Genomic DNA, 23,412 nt, shown 5'->3' with positions numbered 1-23,412 from the left:
ATTTGTGGTTTTCTGTTTGAGGATTTCTTTTAAAATCATCACCCACGGACTCTCGATAGGCCGTTGTCTCCACCTGAGATTATATCACATACAATCATATAAAATCATATTGAATCATATGGAATGCCACAACCTCTGATCACCCAATGACCTTGCGACTGCACTTCTCTCCTGCACAATAAATACATGAGTGTGCCATTGTGGTGTCAACTTTAATAGAAATTCATGTGAAGTCTAAATGGGAAATATGCCTTTGAATATGCACCCGCACACATACCATGGGTAATTCCTGAATAATGTATGTTGGCTATACATTCCAAGTCATGCATGTCAAACACCTGCAAAAAGCTATAAACGGCTCAGAAATGGCGTACACAGGGAGGTCAGTGTGTGTGCAAATGGGAACAGTTAACCTTGGAGGGCGGGACAAGGGCAAATCCGGCTAACTTCTCACTCCATCACTAGACGACATGAGCTGAGAAGAATGGCACAGAGAGCCTCAAAGACGGATGAGAAAAGGTTCAAGATTGAGATAGGACAGCCCTGAGTGACAGAGCTCTATAGAGGCAGACCACAAGGCAGAATCAGAGGTGGAACGTAACGAAGTAAAAGTAGCAAAGTACTGCGTTCACGTATACATTTTAGGTATCTTTACTTTACTTGAAGGTGCACTGTGTAACTTTTTGGTGGTCCCTCATCCTAAGGATATGTCATTACTTTTCCTGGAATGTTCCACAATATGACATTGAACAGCTCTACCTTACATTTATTCAATTACTGGTGGTATTATAACTCAAAAATACCTAGAAAAACTGGCAGTCTGACTGTGAGCTGGGTTGCCTCTCCACAGATCTGACCTGTAACTTGGTCTCAGTAGCAAAGTTAAAAATTTGGAGGTCCTAGGCAAAGTTGAGTTTGTTTGGGTTTTTTTTATATTTATTGTCTGTTTTTTCCCCATTGTTCTCGAAACATGCACATCTCTATTTGAATTATGGTGGATTGGAAACTTGTTTTATTAATTCAGAAGCCAACTAGATAACCAGAGCTGAAAGCAGTTTTATTTTTTTCCTAGTACAATTACATTTTTGGTTACATCCATCATATATGATTATGACTGTGTTCAAATCAGGGTCAAGCTGACTGGTCCATTTTAATGTCAAAGGGGGGTTGCTTTGACAGTTAAAATAGATTTGACAAATCATATACTATTTTGATGTTTTGTTTTGTTTTTTTTTTTTAAGTAAAACTGCTCTCATTTAATGTCATATTGAGAGAAAAAAATCTAATTGCTCTGAGGCCTTGGCCATTAATGGAAATGGCAAGGGGAATTGTTTTGGGGGCCTCTCCAGGTCCGGGGGCCCTAAGAGGCCACCTACTTTTGCCTAATGGTAGCTCCGCCTCTGCTTGGTCTGGTTTGGTCTCTATGAAGATAAAAAAGATTTAAAGCCACACTGTAAAACATTCCAGACAAAGCAATAACATCTCCATGGAGAAAATCATTTGAGTGACCCTCTCCCAGAAAAGTTACATAATGCACCTTTAAGTAGATTTTTAAGTGGATACTTTTTACTTTTACTTCACCATATTTGAGAGAGAGTGTCTGTACTTTCTACTCCTCAAAATTTTTCAACTGGGCTGAAAATTAAAAGTAATTTTTTTTATTATTGTTTGAGACTTGGTATAAAGCCTTAGGGGTTTGTTTTAACATGGTCATATAGTCTGAGAAAAAAACTCAATCTTTCATAGTTTCTGTTCAAAATTGAAAACTACTGTCTCATGACATCATAAGGTGGAACAGAGCATCATGAGTCTTGACTAATAATGCAGGATTACTCAAAAGTGTGAATGAAACAAAACACAACTCTAGGTATATTTTTGAGGCGGTAACAACACTGTAACATGGATTAAAGCTCACAAGAGTGAATTTTGTATAATATAGGCCCTTTAATTATATTGGTATAGACAGTCCTACCGTGTTGATGCATGTTTTAGGCTGACTGGGTAACCCTGAACACAGAGAAGTAGCCTGATAGAATACAAATTTCATTCATATTCATATTCATTGCGTCATATTTCTCTGTGTGTTTATCATTGGTTTAAGAGATACACAGACAGCAGTCTTGTGCAGTTCAAAACAAACAGCTCTGGACTGGTATAAAGCAGGTGTGATTGGGGAGAAAACAGCATTGGTAATGATTTTCAGTCAGTCAGCAGTGCGGAACAGTGCTCCCTGTGTATTTATGCGGGCGCGTCCAGCCAAAAAAGATGCATGAAGAAATAAAAGATTTTTATGGGAGTGCCGTTACGGAGGGAACTGTCTCACTGTCTTGATATACAGCCTGTTTCTGTATACTCCATATTCTTCCGACCTGTTGCCTTTGTCTGATTTCTCCACTGAAGATGAATTAGCATTTAAATGAGACGCTTTGCTTTCACTTTATACTAGTGCTAAATTATGTGATGTATCTGCTTTGATTGAGTTGAGAGCACTGGCTTTTTTAGTGTTATTGACCCAGGAAGAGGTTATAATTTTTCATAAGCATCCGCAGTTATGATGCACATTGCTCTGCAAAAAACAACATTAAAGCCAGGTAAGACTTAAATGAATAAAATTTTACTTTATTTGAGTAGATTCAACTTGGCAAGAAAAAGTATCTATCAGTTGTACAAGTGTGTTTTTCTTAATTCAAGCAACATTAGATTTTGTTTCTTATTTTAAATGTTAAGACTTGCTGTTTCTCTTATGTTAAAGGCACCACATATTGCCTCCGCTCTATTTCATTCCTTTCCAGCGACTAGGTCAGGAATCAGAATACACTAGACGGTTTGCAAGAACCCCGGAAGTTGTAGACCGCGCACCAGCCAGTCATTGAAAAGCTGTGAAGCCATGACGTCAAACTCAAGAGCCTGTCTGGGTCGCTGTGGTTGTGGAACAACACGACAGTAAACAGCAGTGGAGATGGATGTAGACCATAGACCGCATATATGAGTGGACATAGCTAACACACTAGCTGACACTGGCTCCATTTGACTTACATTAAGATCTTGTTGCCCCTCTCTCTGTAACTGCTGCATTGAGCCTTGTCATTTTGGTCTTAAAATGTTTGTATTAACCCGCTCTACATGATTCATCATTTGAGTGGCCCTGAACGCTATAGGTGACTGTGACAAAGTGGGCCTTTATCCCATTTTAAATTCACATTAGTTTATGTTAAACATTTTGACTTTGAAAGGGGACTTAGGCCCAGGAAAAGAAATCCTCACTTTGCTTTGAAGGTTACCTGGAAAGTCACCTGGGGGAGGCACTTCCTGCTGGGCGGGATATAAAGCAAAGCAGGTGTTGGCAATTAGGGAAGAGATGTTTGGTGCTTTTGATTTGAGTCACTTATTTTCTGTTTTTGTACTTTATTTATACTCCTCCAGAAGTCTGTTTTAAAATTAATTTTGTCTGGTTAAAGACATTTTTTGTTGTCGTCTCCCTCCTACTTTGACCACGATGGGCCAGCTTCCCCATAGTGACGTCACACTCACTTAGTCCACTTCTTTTATACAGTCTATGACGTAGACGAAGGCATACATTCTGTGTTGGCAACGATTCCCGAGGTAAAGGATTTAAAGCCAGAACAAAGAGAATGTTTGGTGAATTTTATCAAGGGGAAGGATGTTATTGCCCTTCTTCCTACAAGATTTGGCGCATTACATACGTCACGACCAAATAGCAGCAATTGGTTAAATTAAAAAAGCACTCGCCTACCTCTGAGCGAACGAATCCTAATGCTGTTATGTCAGATGGTTTTGTGAAATTGGCTGATGAATCAGGCTAGCACTGGGTAACTTTTCCCTGTCAAATGTTTTTCTCCATGGAGGTGTTATTGCTTCATCTGGAATGTTTCACAGTATTGTATTAAACCTTTCTATCTTCATGAAGACTAAACCAGAAGTTAGGAAACCTCACAGTCTCAATATTTGTTTTCCTCTGTAGTTTTGAGCTATAAAACCTTCTGTAATAGAATAAATGTAAGGTAGAGCTGTTTAATTAATGTCATACTGTGGAATATTCTAGGCTGAGCAATGCCATATCCATAGAAAAAGCAGGTGACAAACCCTCCACCAGAAAAGTTAGACAATTAATCTTTAATGACGAAAATAGCCTACAATTTCTTGACTCAATATCTGTATGCCCACCTCTGCAGGAGACTGTAGCGAGGACAGGGACACATCTTTGTATCCAGGAGGTCATTCAGAAACAGAGCCAAGTACATCCTATGATAGTCCTGAATGAAGACAGTCTTTTCCTCCTCCCCTCTGCGCTGGTTTCTGCGGCGCTCCCCAACTGAGAAACTCCATAAAGAATGATGGATGTTGATGGAAACATGCCGAGTGGTGATTATAGATCTTTGCAGCGCATTGTGGAAGGGCACGGGCACACACACAGACAGACAGACAGACAGATGGGATCAGAATGGTTAACAGCGCCACACATGTCTGATTAATGGAACTGCCATGCCCCCTAGTGGTACTTTTGAATAGGCCCGTTTCTAATTATCAGTCAAGCATGAGTAAAAGTGCAAATACTGAAGCAAAAAATATTCACGTAAAAATATCACCTGAAAAAATCTACTTAAGTAAATGTATTGAAGTATCCTTTTAAAAATGTACTTAAAGCTGCATTGTGTACATTTCCTGGTGGGGGTCTGCCAACACTTTTCTCCATGGAGATGTTATTGCTTTCTCTGGAATGTTCACAGTATGGTCTTAAACCTTTCTATCTTCAGGGAGATCAAACCGGACCAAGTTACAGGTCAGATCTGTGGAGAGGTGACCCCGCTCACAGTCAAAATTAGTGTTTTTCTAGGTATTTTTGAGTTATAAACCCACTTGCAATTGAATAAATGTAAAGTAGAGCTGTTTAAAGTCATACTGTGGAACATTCCAGACAGAGCAATGGCATATCCATAGAAACAAGCAGGTTCTCAACCAAAAAGGTACATAGTACATCTTTAAAGACTAAAAAGTAAAAGTAATTTGTATATATTTTGATGTCTTATAACGCTTAAAATGTAGTGGTTTTGATAAAGATTTGTCATTCATTTTGTGCATTATTTTTTTCTCCTAACTGTTTTATTTGATTGGTTTTTGTTTGCCCAAATTATAAATGTGTTCAAAATAAACCTTCAGCCTTTTCAGCAGGTCTCAGACAATAGTAAAAACATATTTACTTTTCAGTCCAGTTAAAAAATGTAGTGGAGTATAAACTACCAATGTCTTTTCTCAAATGTAAATAAAAAGTATCCATGTTAAAATCTAAAAGTAAAATAAAAGTAAAGTACAGATATCTAAAATGTATGCTTGAGTACAGTACTTTCACTACTTTTAATTTGTTATGTTCCAACACTGATTTTATTTTTCATAGTGCAGTGTTTTATATAAATGTCATTGTATGTGTTGAAAGTATTTGTGAGTGTTATGAGTGTTTATATATTTGATTAAGACAAACTGAATTAATCCTAAGTATCCTCCAATGCTCTGAGTGACAAAAGTGGTTCTAAAATATGTTGTGAATTATATTGTTTGTTATACAGTGGAGAATGAGGTACATATTACTGTAAAGGCATTTATTTGACATGATTTGGAACAGAGCACTTTGAGCTTTGGAAATGTAGACAGACTAATAATAGTATATAAAACAAAACACAAGTCCAGTTAAGTTTCTGAGGAGGTAACAGCATTATGAAATGGCTTAAAGCTCAAAAGAGTCCATTTTGTGTAATATTAATGTACCCTTGAATGTTACTGTCTATTGTATGTCATTTTTTTCTAAACTTTGACTGAAATCGTAGGAATGAAAATGGCTCCTTTTGACATGACGTCATTACAGCGGTGGGCACATAACCTGATTTAGACTCTTCCTCAAAGACAGTAAATTTCAAACTTTAATATCAGCGAGATTAAAAGTGGGGAGAAAGGTGCATTAAAAGATGAAGTATCCACTCATATTTTTTGCACTGGGGGATTTGGAGATTTAGGAGGGCCTTAGAGCAGCCCAAGTGTGTTCACCTTCAGTCTGGAGAAGAGCAGTGAGAGAGCAGCCCCGGGGTCTATTCAATGGGGACAGACTATTCAGCAATTTGGCTAATGTATGTGACTGCTGGGTTACCACAGGGAAGAGACGAGAACATCTCCACGGAAACCATTTTATCACTCCTGACAATGGAATGGGAATTGAATGCATCACAGAAAGATCTGCCCTCCCTTTTCATTTATCTAAAATGTATTATATTTTTCTTTTTGTATCCCTTTGGCATTATAGTTACGCTTCATCATAACCACATGGATAATGTATCTGTGGTCCCTTTGCCATGAGGACAAGGATGTAAATGGTAATATTGTCTTTTTCAATATTAACATGTAACTGCTCAATGACCTCCACCAAAGTCCATTCACTACAAGCTCCATAGATAACACCCTAGATGATATAAATCCATAGACTAGATCATTTTTCAATAGAAAATAAACAGAAAGAAGAAAGAAGAGAAAATAAGCCAGGTGTTGCTGCGTGTGAATAGTTCAGTTTAATTTAAGTAAAGGAACATGAGTTTTCAATGAATGCCTAGATTACAGTTATAAAACTCTATAATAATTGAATGACGATTCAATAGGAAATAAATTGTGTGATTTCTCTGCACATTTGAGACTGTGTCCTTGCCTTGGTGCTTTATTGAAGTTTTCTCACTTTATTGGACATGGAAAAGCCCTTGCCATCATCGCTTATGGGGTTTAAAATGGACAGATGAAGAGGTGCAGGCTTATGAAGCAGACTGAGTCACTGGTCTGTGGACAGTAGTAAAGAGGAGAGAAAAGCATCTCTCAATGATACAGCAGCACTCAAAGACGGGCAGGGTCACGGCTGACACAAAAACTGCAGATTTATGAAGCAATGGTCCCTTGGGAAATGTGCCCACAGAGCACTCTGTGGGATGATCACACTCACTTCACAGCCACTGTATTCCACATATGTTCCCTGCAGACAAGGGAGGAGAGCAATGGCATGGTGAGTATACCCAAACGTTGTAGACTATATTCAATATTAATATAAAATACATTTTAGTTAGCCATGGCCATTAAAGTATAATATTAATTTAGGCCTATAATGTATGATTTTTCTCTCTCTCTCTCCTTTAAAGAATGGGCTGTGTGTAATCTGCAGAATTTAAAAAATCAGATTTTTTTATTTATTAATTTTTTCTAAACAAGTTAAATATTTGCATGTGAACGAAATTATGTTCAATCATAATTAAAAGAAAATGTATTTCAGAGTAGGCCTATGACATTGACCCTCATTAAGTTAAAGATGTTGACAAATTGCTTGAGTAGGTACTTTACAACGAAAGAGGTTGATGCAACAAATTAAGAACGAGCATGGGTTTAAACACCTTTAGGCTTATTATTATTTTGAGGGTATAGCGTCTCATTTGTAATAAATAATATAGATATAATATAAGCCTTCACTCTCTCATGACCATTTCACAACCCTATGTTTTGTTTTGTTTTCAATTATTGAATTTTTGAGTAGTTACGTAAAATCTCGCGAGACTTCCACAACTCCCGTTCATAACCAGGAAACGAATTGTGGAGAGAAATTCACTGATGCTACTCACGCTTTGATCGTCCAGCTTTACGTTTCTATTGCCCATTATATCCGTCAGTTAAGTACAGTAAAATGCCTTTATTTTATTCGTTGTGCGTGGATACAAATAAACGATGCCGTCGTGTTTGAACGCTTGGGAGTGAATGGGGGAGGCAGCGGCCAATGATCCAGCGGCGAGTGTCCTGTCAGCGCCTCCTCAGCCCGCTCCGGTACGTGACCCTGCACTTTCAAACAGACTTTTAGCTACACAGTTCATTACAGTGTTTGCGAAATGTTTAATGCCACGGAATTACTTGTGTATGCGTGTATTTACTCTAAAATCTATGTGCGGTATCAGTCTAATAGTAAACCAAACATCCCATATGTTCATATCAAATCATGGACTTCTGTTGTGTTTAATGCACCAAGAGATTGTTATCAGAATAAACACAAATAGACCAAAGGAAGCAGATGAATAGTGCTTGAGGCTTTGTCCTATGTCATACAATGTGCAGGAGTACCACTTTCAAAACTAGAAAAACAAGAAATGGGCAATGTCTTTTTTTATTGCCTTGACAACGAGCTGCAATGCCCTTTATGCTGCTGCTGTAAGAAAAGTTTGTATTTTTCAGGCTTGCTGATTGAGGCTAAACTCCAAATTTATGGATCAAAATACAATCAAATAATGATTTCATGCTGTATTGCTGTTAGAATTACAGTTACATGAAATGTCTTTCAGACTTATGGCTGTTCAGCTAATCTTAGGAGACAACACACAGTGAAGACGGCAGCATCATGTTTCTGAAATCGTCCTTCACAACGCTGATTGTCGGGGTGTTTGTGGTCTATGTGCTGCACACCTGTTGGGTCATGTACGGGATAGTGTACACCAAACCCTGTGACAACCCCAAAAGTACCAACTGTATCACACCATTCCTGGCCTCTAACCCCAAACTGCAGGTTTGTTTAAATTAGTATATTGTTTATCAAATGCTGTTTTACTGCTTAGTAATAACATGTGTATTAACATTTCTGTCTGTTAGTTGAGCATCTACACGTCACTGCGACCCAACGCTGAGGGTGGACATACTTTGATTCACAAAGAAGAGGACTTTGACATTGACAAAAAGTTTGAAAGGTTAAGAATTTTTCACCTTTTTATTATATTAGATAAACTTTATTAGGTAAACTCCAATTCCAATTTCATACATAACAGTTATAAAGACATCCCTGCTGTAACTTGTTTTACATCTGTATGTTATTTCTTTCACTTCCTTATTTCCTCCCTGTGAATTGGTTCTTAATCTCTTTTCCCCATTATTAATCCTCAGGATGATCAATGTCTCCCTTCCGAAAAAAACACGTAACAATGGGACATTATATGCCCTAATATTCGTCCATCAAGCTGGTGTTGACCCCTGGCAGGACCACAGACAGGTGCACCTGATAGCGCAGCTCACCACTTACATGGTCCCCAAACCTCCGGAGATCTCTCTTATAGCTGGAGAAGATCAAACAGCGGTAGATTAAGATGTTTTATTCTTTTTTTGATTATTTTTTAACTTTGTATCAGAAAATTCAGCTGATGTTGTATGGTCTCATAGGACGTAAAAGAGTCCCAGCAAAAGAAAAGAGCCAATGCAAAACCAGCAGGGGACGCCAAAGGACCCTCTGCCTCTTCAGATCACCCAGTGGCTCATTGGCGATCACGACTGACTTTCAACATTGTTGGAGATCACTTTATATTTGACAGAGAGTACCTACCAAGTGATGTCCACAAATACCTCAGAGTGTAAGTTGTGAAAAACAGTATCTACATACTCAATAAATTATAAATTCATCTGTGCATAAATTATTCTGTTTATTTATGAGCAGATTTCAAAATGGCAAGAAAATGGTGTATCTACCTCTGCTGTTTGTTGATGAGCTCAGTAACCGAGTCAAGGACCTTATGGTGAGCCTCTGTAACTAATGTGTTAACATTTCTGCTAGTTCTTAACAATATCAAATATTTTGGGCACACTTCTAAAATGTAAATTTTTTTGCCTTGTTTCTGTGTAGGAGATTAATAGTACATCTGCAGAGCTGCCTCTCACCCTCACGTATGACTCCATCTCACTGGGCAGACTGAGGTTCTGGATCCACATGCAGGACGCAGTCTACTCGCTGCAGCAGTTTGGTGTGTTGTGATTTAAAACCTCTACATCAGAAATTTGAATGAACTTAGCCCAAAATCCTAACACTTCACATTTGTATTGTAGGCTTCACAGAGAAAGATGCTGATGAGATCAAAGGCATCTTTGTGGACACAAACCTGTATTTCTTGGCTTTGACCTTTTTTGTAGCTGCTTTTCATGTGAGTACAGTTGACTTTAAACACATTTAAAATTGGAAAAGGTTTTAATTGGGTTACTCTGATGGATTACTATATAATTATATTACAGGTCACTTATTGACTTGTAAAAACAACACTGTACCTTTTTCAAATGAGTGTTTTTCTGTTATTGACACAGGGTATAATCATCACTAATACATGTGGCATTAAAACAGTTATGTTGCTTTGTTTTAGCTCTTGTTTGATTTCCTTGCCTTTAAAAATGACATAAGCTTTTGGAAACAAAAGAAGAGCATGGTGGGGATGTCAAGCAAAGCAGGTAATTAATTGTATTATTTTCATATGTTTGAGACATAAATGTGGTAAATGTGGTATGTGGTATTAATATTAAAAGGCAGGTTTTGCTTTTTTATAGAAAGATAAAATGTGCCTTATTTCTACTTATTATTTCATTTACACACAAATTGTCATAACTTGTACTCACTTTCTCTCTTTCAGTTCTGTGGCGTTGTTTTAGCACGATAGTCATTTTCCTATATTTGTTTGATGAGCAGACCAGCCTGCTTGTGCTCATACCTGCAGGCATTGGCTCAATCATTGAAGTAAGCATGACATTTTGTGATTTTTTTATTTTTAGTGATGTCTTATAATTATGTAAAATATCTGTATTAAAGGTGTGGAAGGTGAAAAAGGCCTTTAAGATTCAAGTTTGCTGGAAAGGAGGCAAGCCAACGTTCCTGGTAAGAGTCAGTAATTGCTATTAGGATTTTTAGACCCATTTAAAGGTCTTATATTACACAAAATTTACTCTTGTGTGAATGAAAGAAAACACAACTCCAGATATGTTTTTGATGAGGAAACAACATTAAAATACATCTTTAATACAATTCAACATAATGTATTTTGTCTTATTTTGGAACAGTTTGGGAAGCTTGATGAATCTGAAAAAAGAACAGAAGAATACGATACACTGGTAAGCTACATCAATTAAGTAATGGTTGTAAATTGTGTGTCAATTAATCCTTAATCCTATGTTAAACAGGCAATGAAGTATCTTTCCTATCTCCTTTATCCACTATGCATTGGAGGAGCTATATATGCACTTGTTTTCCTTCGATATAAGAGGTAAGTTACTACACTAGAAATTATTCTTTTGCATTTTTGTAATTTTATTGAATGCTAAACTCTTTCTCTTTGTTCTAGTTGGTACTCATGGGTAATTAATAGTTTGGTTAATGGTAAGAATGGTGACGCACATAAATGTTATGATGAATTTTGAATCTTTCTGAGAATAACACTTTTTTCATACATTTTTACAGGTGTGTATGCTTTTGGATTCCTCTTCATGCTTCCTCAACTATTTGTTAATTATAAGGTTGGTACATTACTCATAACCTATTTAAACAACAAAATATAATCATGCAATTTTAAAATATGTTTATAATTTTGTTTCCTTATTTTATTAGCTCAAATCAGTAGCCCATTTGCCCTGGAAAGCCTTCATGTATAAGGTGAGGTACAATTTAATCATTTTGTTAAAATACTCCAAATGTTATTGTTTTATATTTTAATGCATTGTTGTTTTTTTGTTGTTGTTTTGTTTGTTTTTTACAGGCGTTTAATACTTTCATTGATGACGTCTTCGCCTTCATCATCACCATGCCAACATCTCACAGACTGGCCTGTTTCCGGGACGACGTTGTGTTTCTCATCTACCTTTACCAGAGATGGTACAGTATACAGTATATAAAGCTGGCATGTAGTATTAGGATTAGGCATATGTGCATATTTTATCCTCAAAGTTAAAGCTGCGGTGTGTAACTTTTCTGGTGGAAGGTCCGTCGCCTGCTTCTGCACCTGTTTCTGTGCATACAATATGTCATTACTCTGCTTATAATGTTCCACAGTATGACATTAGACAGCTCTACCATATATTTATTCAATTACAAGCTTAAAAATAGCTAGAAAAACAGACATTATGACAGAGTGGGGTTGCCTCTCCACGGATCTGATCTGTAAATTGGTCTGGTTTGATCTCCATGAAGATAGAAAGGTTTAATACCATATTGTGAAATATTCCAGACTAAAGAGAAAAGCATTTGATGGATCCGCCACCAGAAAAGTTACACAATGTAGCTTTAACTTGTCAACTCCACTATTACTCACAGCTAATGACGTTGTGGGAATTCCCATAGTAATTGTTGGGCTGTAGCTGAGTACATGTACCTAAAATAAGTATTCTGAGTACTAATTTTGAGTAAGTATATTCCAGTTAGGCATGGCACGATATTGAAGTCTGGTGTGACGATTATCATGGTCAAAATAATTGCAATTAACGATTATATCACGATAATTATTAAAGGTGCTGACAGTTTAAAATGTTATAGATATGAATAATTATAATTTTAATGTTATGAATAATATATCCAATACTATACAATTGTTATAAGTGAAAACAATAATGATCTAGAAGAGGCCATGATGGATAAATATCTTTTTTCGGCACTGGTGATAAAATGGCGATGATTTTTGTTGCCGATTATCACGATTATATAAAATGTCCCACAAACGATTATTTTCGACCCTTTTTCTCACAATAAATTATATTATTGTTTATTTTCACATCCCTAATTCCAGTACAATTACTTTTTCAGTCAGTGGTATGGTTACTTTCCTAAATTGAAAGGAATAAGGAATATGTGGCTATACTTCATTCAGTTTTGGCTTTGAACTGCATTGTCTTGAAAAACAGAAAACAGATCTTTTGGTGCATGCGTGTGTTTTTTTTTTCATTTTTCATCTCAAACTGTATTTCTATAGCACCTTCCAACAACCAAAGCCGACCAAAGTGCTGTACAACATTAAAACAGGATAAAAAACAATAAACATCATACAAACAAAGCAACAAAGCACATTACACCATTAATATAAAGAAAGTGTCACAGGGCCACTAAGTGTTAAAAGCCATTCTATATAAGTACGTTTTAAGAGGCAGGTGAGGGATGGACCGTAACTCAATCTGCAAAGATTTCCAGAGTTTTGGACCGGCCACTGCAAAAGAACGGTCACCCCACTGTTTGCACCGGGACCGGGGGACCTCCAGCAGATGTTGCCCAGCAGATTGTAGAGCTCTGCTGGGTTGGTGAGGGGTCAAAATCTCACACAAATAGGAAAGTGCAAGACCACTGAGTGCATTAAAAACAAACATCTACATTTTAAAATGAATTCTGCACTGGACAAGGAGCCAGTGCAAGGAGTACAGGACAGGGGTGATGTGGTCATGTTTCCAGTTGTTATTGAGCAGGCGAGCAGCAGCATTTTGCACGAGCTGCAAACGGTGAAGACCAGCTTGATTAATCCCCACATAGAGTGCATTACAGTAGTCTATGCGGGAACTAACAAAGGCATGGATAGCTTTCTCCAGGTCACCACAGCTTAAGAAGGGCTTAACTTTTGCTAGGAGGCGGAGCTGAAGAAGCTTGCTCCAACCACAGAATCTATTTGTTTATCAAATCAAATTAATCTCTAATTGGACATAAACGTATGCATAACAAACAGTGCAACAAAAATAAAGCTGTCTGATATAATGCAGTTCATCATAAAAGTATTCAGAGTATTCAGAATTTGGTGTGTATCAGAATACGCTACAAAATACATTTTTATTCTGTATTCTGTAACTAAACACATTTTCAAAGTATTCTTCCCATCACTGTGACATTATGAAGGTGGATTGTCCTGGTGGTTTTTAGGATCTTTTTTGTAACCTTTCCATTCTCCATTCTCTTATAGGCTCTATCCAGTGGACAAGACCAGAGTAAATGAATATGGAGTTTCCTATGATGAAGACGCTAAAGGAAAATCTCACAAGGACTGAGAAGACTGTTGAAATAATTGGTTGACTGTGTAGTGGACTGTGAAAATAATAAGTGAAATCATATGTTAATGGCCAGATACTTATAGAGCCTTTATGTTGTTTTGAGTCACAATAGTTATATCAAGAATGATTCATTCAAAAGTGCTTACTTACACAAAAGATTAATGGTCTTAATGACTTATTATCCATTGCAAAAAAAAGTAATTCAGATTGTGATAATATGGTTTTGTTTTTCCTTATTTCAGACCATTATTTCAGCCAGTCTATCTATTAGTTCAAACTTAACTGCTTTTGCACTTATTAATCCACACATACTACAGTGGGCTGGGTGGTACAATGGGTGATTTTGATATAAAACATTCCAAAATATGGATTTCTTGAAGTTACATGTAATTCCACTATAGAAGGTTTTCTAGTTGTACCAACTCAAGTATTGTCACATATCAGGGCAGAAGTTTGTGCCAAATGAAAGACAAGTTTGAAAATGTAACCATGTTTAGTTCATCATAAACTTTCCTCCTGATATTTTTCAGTAGACCACGTTAAAGGGAAAAATGCATTTACTTGAAGTGTTATTTCTTTAATTTAAACCTGTGTATGGTAGGACACCATAAAATACAATACACAAAACAATATTTTACTGTAAATGTTTTTGTTGTTTTTTTTGTTTTGTTTTTTGTCAGATTTTGTTTTTCTAATTGTGAATCTTTGGAGGATAAATATTAATAAAAATACACAACTAAATATGGTATAATTTATCAAATTAGTGTTCTAGTATGTACCATGCAGAGCCATCATTCTTGCTGATATCAGAAACTACAGCTCCGTGGCTGATATGCGCTCGTGTACGTTTGACGTCTAATGTTTGCGTCGTGACGTTATAGCACGCCAGACATACGTACACTATAAATACTAAACACCCGCCCTCGTATTTCCCTTTCCGGTGTAGGAAGTAAACGTGCCTGAAGGTGCTTGGTTCTTCATCCGAAGCTAAGGCCCGCAATCCGGCGACTAGCACCGTCAAATTTAGGCATCTGCCACTACTACCATAAAAACTAACTTCTACAATGGCCTCCGTGTCTGAGCTCGCCTGCATTTACTCTGCCCTCATCCTCCACGACGATGAAGTCACCGTGACCGTAAGTGCCCCATACCGGCTCATATGACACCGTTTACCCCGGGTATTTCTAATGTACAGCTGTTAAATTGTAGTTTCATCAGAGGTGGCAGCTAATGTTCTTCATAATCTTGTAAACCAGATTTGAGTGTGTGGTTAAATGAGCATTAATGGGTAAAAAGAGTCATTCGAGCCAAAATGGCGGTAAGTCTGTGGATGACAACAGCTTTGAGCTTACCCACGTTTTTACTACTAGGTTAAAGAACAGGCTCAGCGCGGTAGTTTCACAGGTTACAAATGTGAAAAAATTATGTTAAAGTACAATTTTAAAGTAACCCCTTTTCTCTACACGTCTAGAAAATTAAGTGCGACCAGTAGATGTTTCTGTGTTAACATGTGTTTACTGTTGTGCTTACACGATATCTTTTTCAAATGGACACTTATTCACTGCAGTAATATGTGTAGTGTGTAGTAAAATGTGGTTTGAGTACAGTTACACGTTCAAACTAAAGGTTGAATTGAGTTAAAGCGTCACCATGTCGCTGTTGTAGTTAATGCATTACAGAATAGAGATGTTAACAGTGTTTTGTTTTTGTGCTGCAGGAGGACAAGCTGAATGCTCTGATCAAGGCTGCCGGTGTCACTGTGGAGCCCTTCTGGCCCAGTCTTTTCGCCAAGGTGAGTTGGGTGCTCTATCCTTTAATGCAACTGGACCTTGGATGATTATCTTCAATGGTGTACATGATTGCATGCTCTTATTCCAATGTCCAAGATAAATTACTATTAAAAGAATTGACAGACATAAAAACTAGCACAACACTGCCAGTAGAGCAAAGGTACAAGGGTCAAAACGTTTGTACAATAAGTGGCTTGGACTGTGGTCATGTTCAGTGCCACTTGCACATGGACATGATGCATAGAGCATAATGCTTTCATTTACAGTTGTGGATTGTTGTGGTTGGTTGTAGTTGTAATAAACAGTAAATTGTGATATTGAGTAGTACTTTATTGGGATGCACTTTTTATGGCTGGAATGTGTTTTCAGGCCCTGTCCAGTGTGGACATCGGCAGTCTGATCTGCAATGTTGGCGCCGGAGGTGGTGCTCCTGCTGGGGCCCCAGCTGGTGGAGCTGCTCCTTCAGGTGGAGACGCACCAGGTGAGAGCTGTCAGATTAAACTATGCGTAATTGTAAATTATGTATACTTGTTATAAAACTATTGAGTCAAATTAACATTTACAGTTGAGCATTTACATGGTATACATCTAATGTGTGTGTGATTCCTTTTAAAGTTTTTTTTCTTGCTCTTAATTCTTACCACTTGTGTCTACAGCTAAAGAGGAGGAGAAGAAAGAAGAAAAGAAGGAAGAGTCTGAGGAGTCTGATGATGACATGGGCTTTGGTCTCTTTGATTAAATCTGATGTTTTTGTAAAAACACAAATAAAAGAAATGCCCCAAATATACTTGTCTTTTCATACAGCTGTCTGCTTGAACATTTTGTTAAGGCACTTGTTGGCTCTAAACTAATGTATAATAACAGCAAGATTAGTATAATGTCATACTGTTCAATGTCTCAATGATGGAAAGATGGTGACTAAACTGTCCACCAGTAACATGGTGCAGATTTTTAATTAAAGTACATTTTACTAGTGGCTGAGATCCTTGACTCGAAGGACAGGTAATGAGGACCAGAGCTGTTACAACTTCCAATCACGATTGTGCGACTTAAGCCAAGAAATGTTAACAGTACTGTCATGTGTTCCTCTCAAGTCTATGGTCTCATTATTACACTTTCTGGCAGTATGTAGCCTTTAAAGTTAAAGTCTCAGTGCCACAAGAGGGCGCTGCTAAAGATGTCTAGAGTGAATGTATGTTTGATGTTACGCCTTTAGACATTCAATTGGGATATATCTGATTGCAGTTTTGCTACTGGACCGTAATAATAAAACTGGTTTCAATTATAAAAAAAAAAAAATGCATTTTTTACATAATAAACTTGTGGTAGTGTATCTTTTGTTTTTTAGTTTAGTAAAATTGGGGGGAAAAAGAAAAGTCCCTTAAAGGCACACTATGTAACTTTTTCTGGCAGAGGATCCCCGTATCCTTGTCTCCATGGATGTTGTTCCTTTGTCGGGAAAATTCCACTGTACTTTTATAAGCATCAGTCTCCATGGAGAAATTAAGGTGGCATCACTAGGCCAAGTTACAAGTCATATCTGTGGAGAAGTGAGCCCGCTCAGTTAGAATGGATGCTTTTAAAGGTATTTAGTATGCCACCAAAAATGCAATGCAATTATTTCTCTATCCAGCAGGTGGCGGACTCCAGTCCAGGAAAGTTAACACACCTTATGCAACTTCTTCAAAATCAGATGTTCTTTGACTCCTCTGTAACATATTGCCTATTTGTTTTTGTCATTCAGGTCCCAATAAAGACACTCAGAGCTCACACAGACTCAGCCACAGCCGCTCGCTTCTGCCTCAGTGACACGCACTTCGTGAACTGCTCCTCCAGCTGCACCGCTCGCCTCTGGGTACTGAACTCAGAATCCCAGATTTTTACCAAAATATGAATAAAATAGTAATTATAGCACATTGATGATGTCTTTTATAATTAAGTGTTTTTACAGGAGGTAGAGAGCTGTCGTCCTGTCAGAGATTTCCCTGAAGACCATGAAAGAACTATAACAGAGTGTGCCATGATCCCAGACACCAACAGGTTTGTGAATTTCAACTGAATGAATCATGTTTACATAAAAAACTATTGCATGACCAGGCAGTGTTACATCTTGTTTGAATGCAGAAGAGTCTGGAATCAAATTCGGATCTTTCCTCCAGTTGTGATGCATTCTGGCAACCCTCATGTGTTTTTGTGTTCTTGTCTTCTCAGGATGGTCACAGTCTCCTGGGATAAGAAGATGGTGGCCTGGGACATGGAGACAGGACAGATGCTGGTAACTACCTCTTACAGAGTTCAACAGTGACCACCCACACCACTGGTTCCGGAAATTTACCATTTTCTTCATAGACTAGGGTAACCAGATGTCCCTATTTATCTGGGACAGTCCCAGTTTTGAGCCCTGTGTCCCCTGTCCCTGCAGATTTATACAAAACCAGTGATTTATCCCACTTTTATACAAGAAATGTCCCAGGTGTCCCTATTTTTGACCAATTTGATCTAAACCAGGTCTACACCAGAACTAAACTAAAATTAAACCAGGACTACATCAGGTCTAAACCAGGACTAAAACAGGACTATCATAATATTAATCTAACTAATCGGATTCCCGCCAACAGTAAAGAGGAGCATAAATTGTCATTTGTTCTGCCAAAATACAGAAAACCATTTTTGTGAATGACCATAAATGAAATCAGTCTTTTATCAGCTATGTGGTGACTAATGAATGTTAGCTACCTGGTGAGTTACCATATTAACTTTATCCCAGAAGAAAATGGATGAATGCCAGAATATTGCTATTCTTTTATCCATTATACCTTTAATGGTAAATGAAGTCATAGTTGTCAGTAACTAAAACAAACCAGGAAGAGACCATCATGACAAGATTGATCGAATGGAGCGGTTTCTATTATGAAGCTGTTTTAGATCAATACTTTGGTTTACACTGCAGACATAATGCAACTAATTACCAGAAACAACTCAATATGTCTTCTTTAATATGCTGAATTTCCCACTCTCTGATGGGGACAGGAAGAAACAAATGTTGAATGAGCTTGTACTAGTTTCAAGGTCCATTCTTTTTTACATATTTTTTACATTTACACCCTTCACCCATGAACAATAAGTATGTACTTCAAACTGTAAATGCACATGCAGAGATGTTAATGTCTCTAATCTTTAAGGGTCAGTGCACACTCCTCTGCTCAGTCTGATGTGAAATATTTTTTTCTTTCTGTTGTTTCAGGCTGAAGATGGTTCGTGCTCAGTGTCCTCTGTGAGGACTCAAAACTCTACAGTTGCTGTTTTAAACAATAAATTGTAAATATTGTACAATTAACTGTTGGTGCTGTTGCCTTATTTCACATTACATACAGTTTGCTCTCTCAAAATATGTCAAATATCATATTGGCCAAAATCATCTCAAGTCTATAAGAGACTCACACCCTTATGTGCAGATAACTAAGGCTGACGAGCAGCATTTAAGTATTTTTTTATTTGCACAATAAAAGAACTGCTGCAATAACCTTATGTTTAACAGAGAGCTTAGGTATTTTTCACTGAAAATGAAGGTGCTGCATCCAAATATGGGATCCTAAGATTATAAAACAGCCTGTGTCCTGATAAAGGCTTAGAGCCTGAAGTGTTTGTGCTGTTCATAGACTGTATACATAAATATTGTTCTTTTCTGTTGTGTGTGAAGCACAGACTTTATTCTCATGTCTGTGAGAAGGAAAATTAAACCTATGAAATTTATAAGGAGCTACAAGACACAGGTACAAATACACAGGTACAAACACGACCGGAGCACTGTCCTCCATCTATGGAAGTGTAAGATCTTATTACAGATCCATGCCTCCATAATGTTTATCAGATTATTAGACTCATACTCAGCTACCCAATGTTTTGTAGTTTCTATTATTATTATTTAGAGATACTAGATAGATAGATAGATAGATAGATAGATAGATAGATAGATAGATAGATAGATAGATAGATAGATATAGATTTTGTATTAGACTATATGTGCTCATATCAGTTCATTTGAGTCATATCTTGGCATTTGAGTGCGCTGGGTCAGAGCAACTTAATTGAGGTCTATGGGAGAGCCTGAAGTTTGCAGAAAACTTGACATCATTATGTTGCTCCTGCCTATTACTTTACATTCATAGACCGTACATATGTTTTATACAGTCTTTTCTTGTAGTTTTGCTGATGTTGTTGGAGCTGGTTGTGAGCAGTGAATCAGGTTGTGCGTTGTGCTCTAATAGATATAGTTCAGACAATAAGGGCCAAAAAGACAAATATAATATATATTTATAATTATGGCCTATGCGCTTCTCCAAAAAAAGCCGCCACTGATAGTACCCAAGATCACTAGCTTATGGATCTATTACAATAACCCTGCTGCTTCATATCCTACGTTACATGTTGTAAAGACAAGACAAAATGCACATGAGCTTATAGTGGAGCTGTTAAGGACCAAAAACGGTGCCCAGTTGTTCACTTTTGTGGTACAAGCGTGAAACTTTCCCAGATTATTAACATCTCTAGGACCAACATTTCTGCATATGGAGTCGAGTGCTGCTCACATTTTTATTTTTTATTTTTTGGAAAATAATGTTAAACAAATTAGCACACAGGTTATAAAGAAGAAAATGTATTCTCAATTTCCAATGCCATGTGGAAAAAATGAATAAATCTGGTTTATAGCTGATGTTATCCCATTCTCACTGTATGTATAAAAATGTTAATACAAATATTTAAAAATAAATTAACTAAATAAATAAAAACTTATTGGGAAAAGTAAACCAAAAGCCTTTCCATACAGGCAAAGAAGGTGATGTGTCTTGCCCAACAGCACAATTTACAATGACAGTATACAATGCTGCACAATAGATGTAATAGAACCACCAACCATCACCTGGGAGAAAATCAATGATCTATATGTATATGTAAGGGAGTGATCACTAGGTGGTGCTCTTGTACTTTGTTTACATGATGAGACCATAGACAGTCTATGGATGAGACCGCTTTTATTTATTTTTTTGGCCCTTCATGTCCAAGTGCCACCACAGCGGCAGAGTGAAGAGTCTCTACAGTACGCCTCCTGGCCTCTTCTCTTTGCCCTTTGCCCTTAGCACTGCCAATCGCCGTTAATCTAATTTATCAACATCTTAGTTGATTCTGAGCGACCAGCATGTTGGATTGTTTGTTTTCTTAGCTCTTGAGTTCCAATACAGATGAGGTGTTTTTGAATTCATCGAATAAATATACTGACTGAATAAATGTACTGACTTCCGCTCATTCCACAGTCAAAAAGAACCGCTGTGTCTGCTGTGATCCTTCTCTCCACACCACACCTAGTCTCTCATACATCACTAAACGCAACGCAGGGTCCTGAAGCTGGATGTGCTGAGACAACTGGGAGCACATATAGACGGTCAGTCCGTGAGGGTTACATCTTTTTGGTCCTGTGACCCGGATTGTGGTGCTTCATACCAAAGGAAGACAGAGAGAGGAGTGAAGAGAGGTGTTGTTGCTTGGCTCTCCCTGGATGGTGTCCTGGCTGCTATAATCACTGTGGAGTTGAGTGACCATGGACGTGTGGACCGTGTGTCTGGCCTGGAACCGGCTGCACCTGCTCCTCCATCTGGCTGTTCTGCATTGGATTCACTGGCCTGCTCTAGCTACAGACACTGAGACTGGGTGAGCGCCTCCTGTTGATCGTGCACCTCCAACTGCAAAACAAGCTGAGCCATAAAACCAAGTCAGCTCCTGACGATGGTAAAGTTGGGTGCAGTGGTATACACAGAGGGTTCTGTGTGTAATAAATGTATTATTTTGCATAACAGTATTATCGGCGTGAGGTATTTCCTCTTGAATCCAAAGTGTGTTAACAGTTTTGAGTTTTCACCTGAAAGTATTGAGGTTGTTCATTCTGAGTAATACCTGTTCTGGTTGTGCATTTTATGGTGTACTTTTGACACTGTTAAAGCCAAAGCTGTCAAGTCACTTTTGCACATTAGTAACTTAAAATGCTGCACCAAATCAACACTGACATGCCAGTAGATCAGCAAGTGCCCCAAGTAGGACCTTTTACGCACCAGATAGACTGTAGCCACACCGGTCCCCTACACTGACCATTACCCGACTCCCGCTCACTCTACTGCCATTCCCAATGTCTCCAAGCTACTGCCCTCCCCCACCTTGGAGCACAGCCCGGCCGCCAGACCCAACCACCCAGTCAACAGGTTAGAGCAATGGCAACCTGTTGAAAGTGTTGCAGCCTTCATGCCTCTCATGGGGCTCAGCAGTAGGGCCACCTCCTGCCTCAAGCCCTGTGCCATCTCTGCTGGACCTGCTGACACCTACTCCAATGTACCATGACAAGCCAATGCCCCCTTAGGCCATACCTGTCAGAGCCTCAGCCCACCAAAGCTCCCCTGTACCTGCCTTTGGAGCCTTCATGCAAACATACCAGGTAAAAAATGTGCAACACTGGTAACATGGACAGTGAGATACTGGTGGAAGATTGGATAAGGGACATGCAGTACCTCCTTGATGCCATTGAACTTCTTTGAGTGCAATCAAAAGCCTGGTGAGCCTGCCTGCTCCTTCGCTGTAGCGTTAAAGGCCATACTGCGCACTGTTGAAGAGAGCCAACGTAGTAGCCGTCCCTTCCTTGACAGAAACAGTAAGCATGTCAGTTTCTGAGGGGGCTTGTCGATGAAAATGTGTACACCACAATTGCCCCTCTCAAGCCCCGACTTCTAAGTTTGAGAGCGCTTCAAGCTGAGCTCCGTGCCCTAGCCAGAGAAGGTAATAGGTTCCGATCAGCACACAAGCAAAGAAAGTCATATGCCCTGTTTGGAGAAATAACTTTTCTTCCCTTATCTGATTCCTTTAATTTGTTTTCCACCTCTAATTAGGACAGTACTTTAGTATTTTCCACCTTCTTCAAGAGCAATACTCAAGTTCCACCTCTACTTAAAGACAGTACGATACCTTTCCACTTTTCCCAATAGGAGTACTTTAAATGTTCTCTATTACCTTAACCTCTTTCTTCCGAGTGCTTGTTGATGGAGAAGGCTTCACAGACAGGAAGAGTTCAATTCACTTCTGTTTATTGAATACACTTCAAAATATTGAATAACAAAGCAATAAGGTTCAACTACCTGTCCCTGATCTAATACAAAACCTGGGATCTGGACAGGTGTGTCGCTCTCGTCTCCCCTTTCTGAACCCCTGTCTGTATTGTTTCACTTCCTAGTCAAACGTTGAGGGTTTCTAGTCCTTTTTTGGTTGCATCCAGTAGCTGTCTTCTTGTTATTGCTCCACACAGTCCTCATTGTAAATTTCCAAGAGATTCGCAGAGTTGTCTTCTCCTCACACCATCTTTTCACCTTTCACCCAGGCCGCAATGTCTGTTACATACGAGAGAAAGTTGTGAAGGTTATGCTGCACAAAGAGGAAGTAGCACCACCTTGACCTTTATCTGAATCCATTCTTTGCAGCTCTGCACTGTTTACCCAACTGGGTAGTTGCTATTCCTTTGAATGACACATTGCCTATTCTCATGTAAATGATGAAATGTACTAAATTGCGCCAGAATTTCCCCCCTTTAAAGCTACACAAAGGCTATTCCCGCAAGGAAATTAGTTACTATTGAATGGACTTCTCTGGCTTGGCATACAGCTTTTATTTTGTTTCAAATGAAAAGTTAAGCAATTACTATTGATCAGGAGTTGCTCTCCATTTTAATGTTAATAATGAATGTGCACTA

The 23,412-nt window shown here is 38.3% G+C and overlaps 3 protein-coding genes across 3 annotated transcripts; all 3 read left to right on the top strand.

Moving 5' to 3' along the window:
- The first annotated feature begins 7,602 nt into the window (after nucleotides 1-7,602).
- On the top strand, nucleotides 7,603-14,580 carry clptm1l (CLPTM1 like). The gene is made up of 18 exons (XM_020934401.2): nucleotides 7,603-7,857; nucleotides 8,367-8,587; nucleotides 8,671-8,765; nucleotides 8,959-9,148; nucleotides 9,232-9,419; nucleotides 9,503-9,581; nucleotides 9,689-9,806; nucleotides 9,889-9,983; nucleotides 10,197-10,281; nucleotides 10,461-10,564; nucleotides 10,637-10,702; nucleotides 10,885-10,935; nucleotides 11,005-11,087; nucleotides 11,166-11,200; nucleotides 11,282-11,337; nucleotides 11,429-11,473; nucleotides 11,577-11,692; nucleotides 13,752-14,580. The coding sequence occupies exons 2-18, from the start codon at nucleotides 8,423-8,425 to the stop codon at nucleotides 13,834-13,836; spliced, it is 1,656 nt and encodes a 551-aa protein (XP_020790060.1). The 5' UTR covers nucleotides 7,603-7,857; nucleotides 8,367-8,422; the 3' UTR covers nucleotides 13,837-14,580.
- A 178-nt stretch (nucleotides 14,581-14,758) lies between these two features.
- Nucleotides 14,759-16,412, top strand: rplp1 (ribosomal protein, large, P1). The gene is made up of 4 exons (XM_020934411.2): nucleotides 14,759-14,975; nucleotides 15,557-15,631; nucleotides 15,999-16,110; nucleotides 16,286-16,412. Exons 1-4 carry the CDS (start codon nucleotides 14,904-14,906, stop codon nucleotides 16,366-16,368), a joined length of 342 nt encoding a protein of 113 aa, XP_020790070.1. The 5' UTR covers nucleotides 14,759-14,903; the 3' UTR covers nucleotides 16,369-16,412.
- Nucleotides 16,413-16,560: 148 nt separating this feature from the next.
- On the top strand, nucleotides 16,561-22,016 carry LOC129410027 (WD repeat-containing protein 88-like). Its single transcript, XM_055157095.1, has 6 exons — nucleotides 16,561-17,214; nucleotides 17,374-17,484; nucleotides 17,581-17,669; nucleotides 17,841-17,904; nucleotides 18,874-18,924; nucleotides 21,819-22,016. Exons 1-6 carry the CDS (start codon nucleotides 17,203-17,205, stop codon nucleotides 22,014-22,016), a joined length of 525 nt encoding a protein of 174 aa, XP_055013070.1. The 5' UTR covers nucleotides 16,561-17,202.
- The last annotated feature ends 1,396 nt before the right edge of the window (nucleotides 22,017-23,412 follow it).

The sequence above is a fragment of the Boleophthalmus pectinirostris genome, unplaced genomic scaffold (genome assembly GCF_026225935.1).
Source record: "Boleophthalmus pectinirostris isolate CB_2022bp ecotype Guang Dong unplaced genomic scaffold, ASM2622593v1 HiC_scaffold_21, whole genome shotgun sequence".
Classification (NCBI taxonomy): Eukaryota; Metazoa; Chordata; class Actinopteri; order Gobiiformes; family Gobiidae; genus Boleophthalmus; species Boleophthalmus pectinirostris.
This window is presented reverse-complemented; position numbering and strand designations above follow the sequence as displayed.

Excerpts from the sequence above, each read along its gene's own strand:
- clptm1l (XM_020934401.2), top strand. The coding sequence starts at position 8,423 with ATGTTTCTGAAATCGTCCTTCACAACGCTGATTGTCGGGGTGTTTGTG. Across the intron at positions 9,807-9,888 it reads CTACTCGCTGCAGCAGTTTG|GCTTCACAGAGAAAGATGCT; the intron begins GTGTGTTGTGAT and ends TTTGTATTGTAG. Across the intron at positions 10,282-10,460 it reads GGGGATGTCAAGCAAAGCAG|TTCTGTGGCGTTGTTTTAGC; the intron begins GTAATTAATTGT and ends TCTCTCTTTCAG.
- LOC129410027 (XM_055157095.1), top strand. Across the intron at positions 17,485-17,580 it reads GCTGCACCGCTCGCCTCTGG|GAGGTAGAGAGCTGTCGTCC; the intron begins GTACTGAACTCA and ends GTGTTTTTACAG. Across the intron at positions 18,925-21,818 it reads TGAGGACTCAAAACTCTACA|CTACTGCCCTCCCCCACCTT; the intron begins GTTGCTGTTTTA and ends AATGTCTCCAAG.
- rplp1 (XM_020934411.2), top strand. The coding sequence starts at position 14,904 with ATGGCCTCCGTGTCTGAGCTCGCCTGCATTTACTCTGCCCTCATCCTC. Across the intron at positions 14,976-15,556 it reads ACGATGAAGTCACCGTGACC|GAGGACAAGCTGAATGCTCT; the intron begins GTAAGTGCCCCA and ends TTTGTGCTGCAG. Across the intron at positions 16,111-16,285 it reads TTCAGGTGGAGACGCACCAG|CTAAAGAGGAGGAGAAGAAA; the intron begins GTGAGAGCTGTC and ends TTGTGTCTACAG.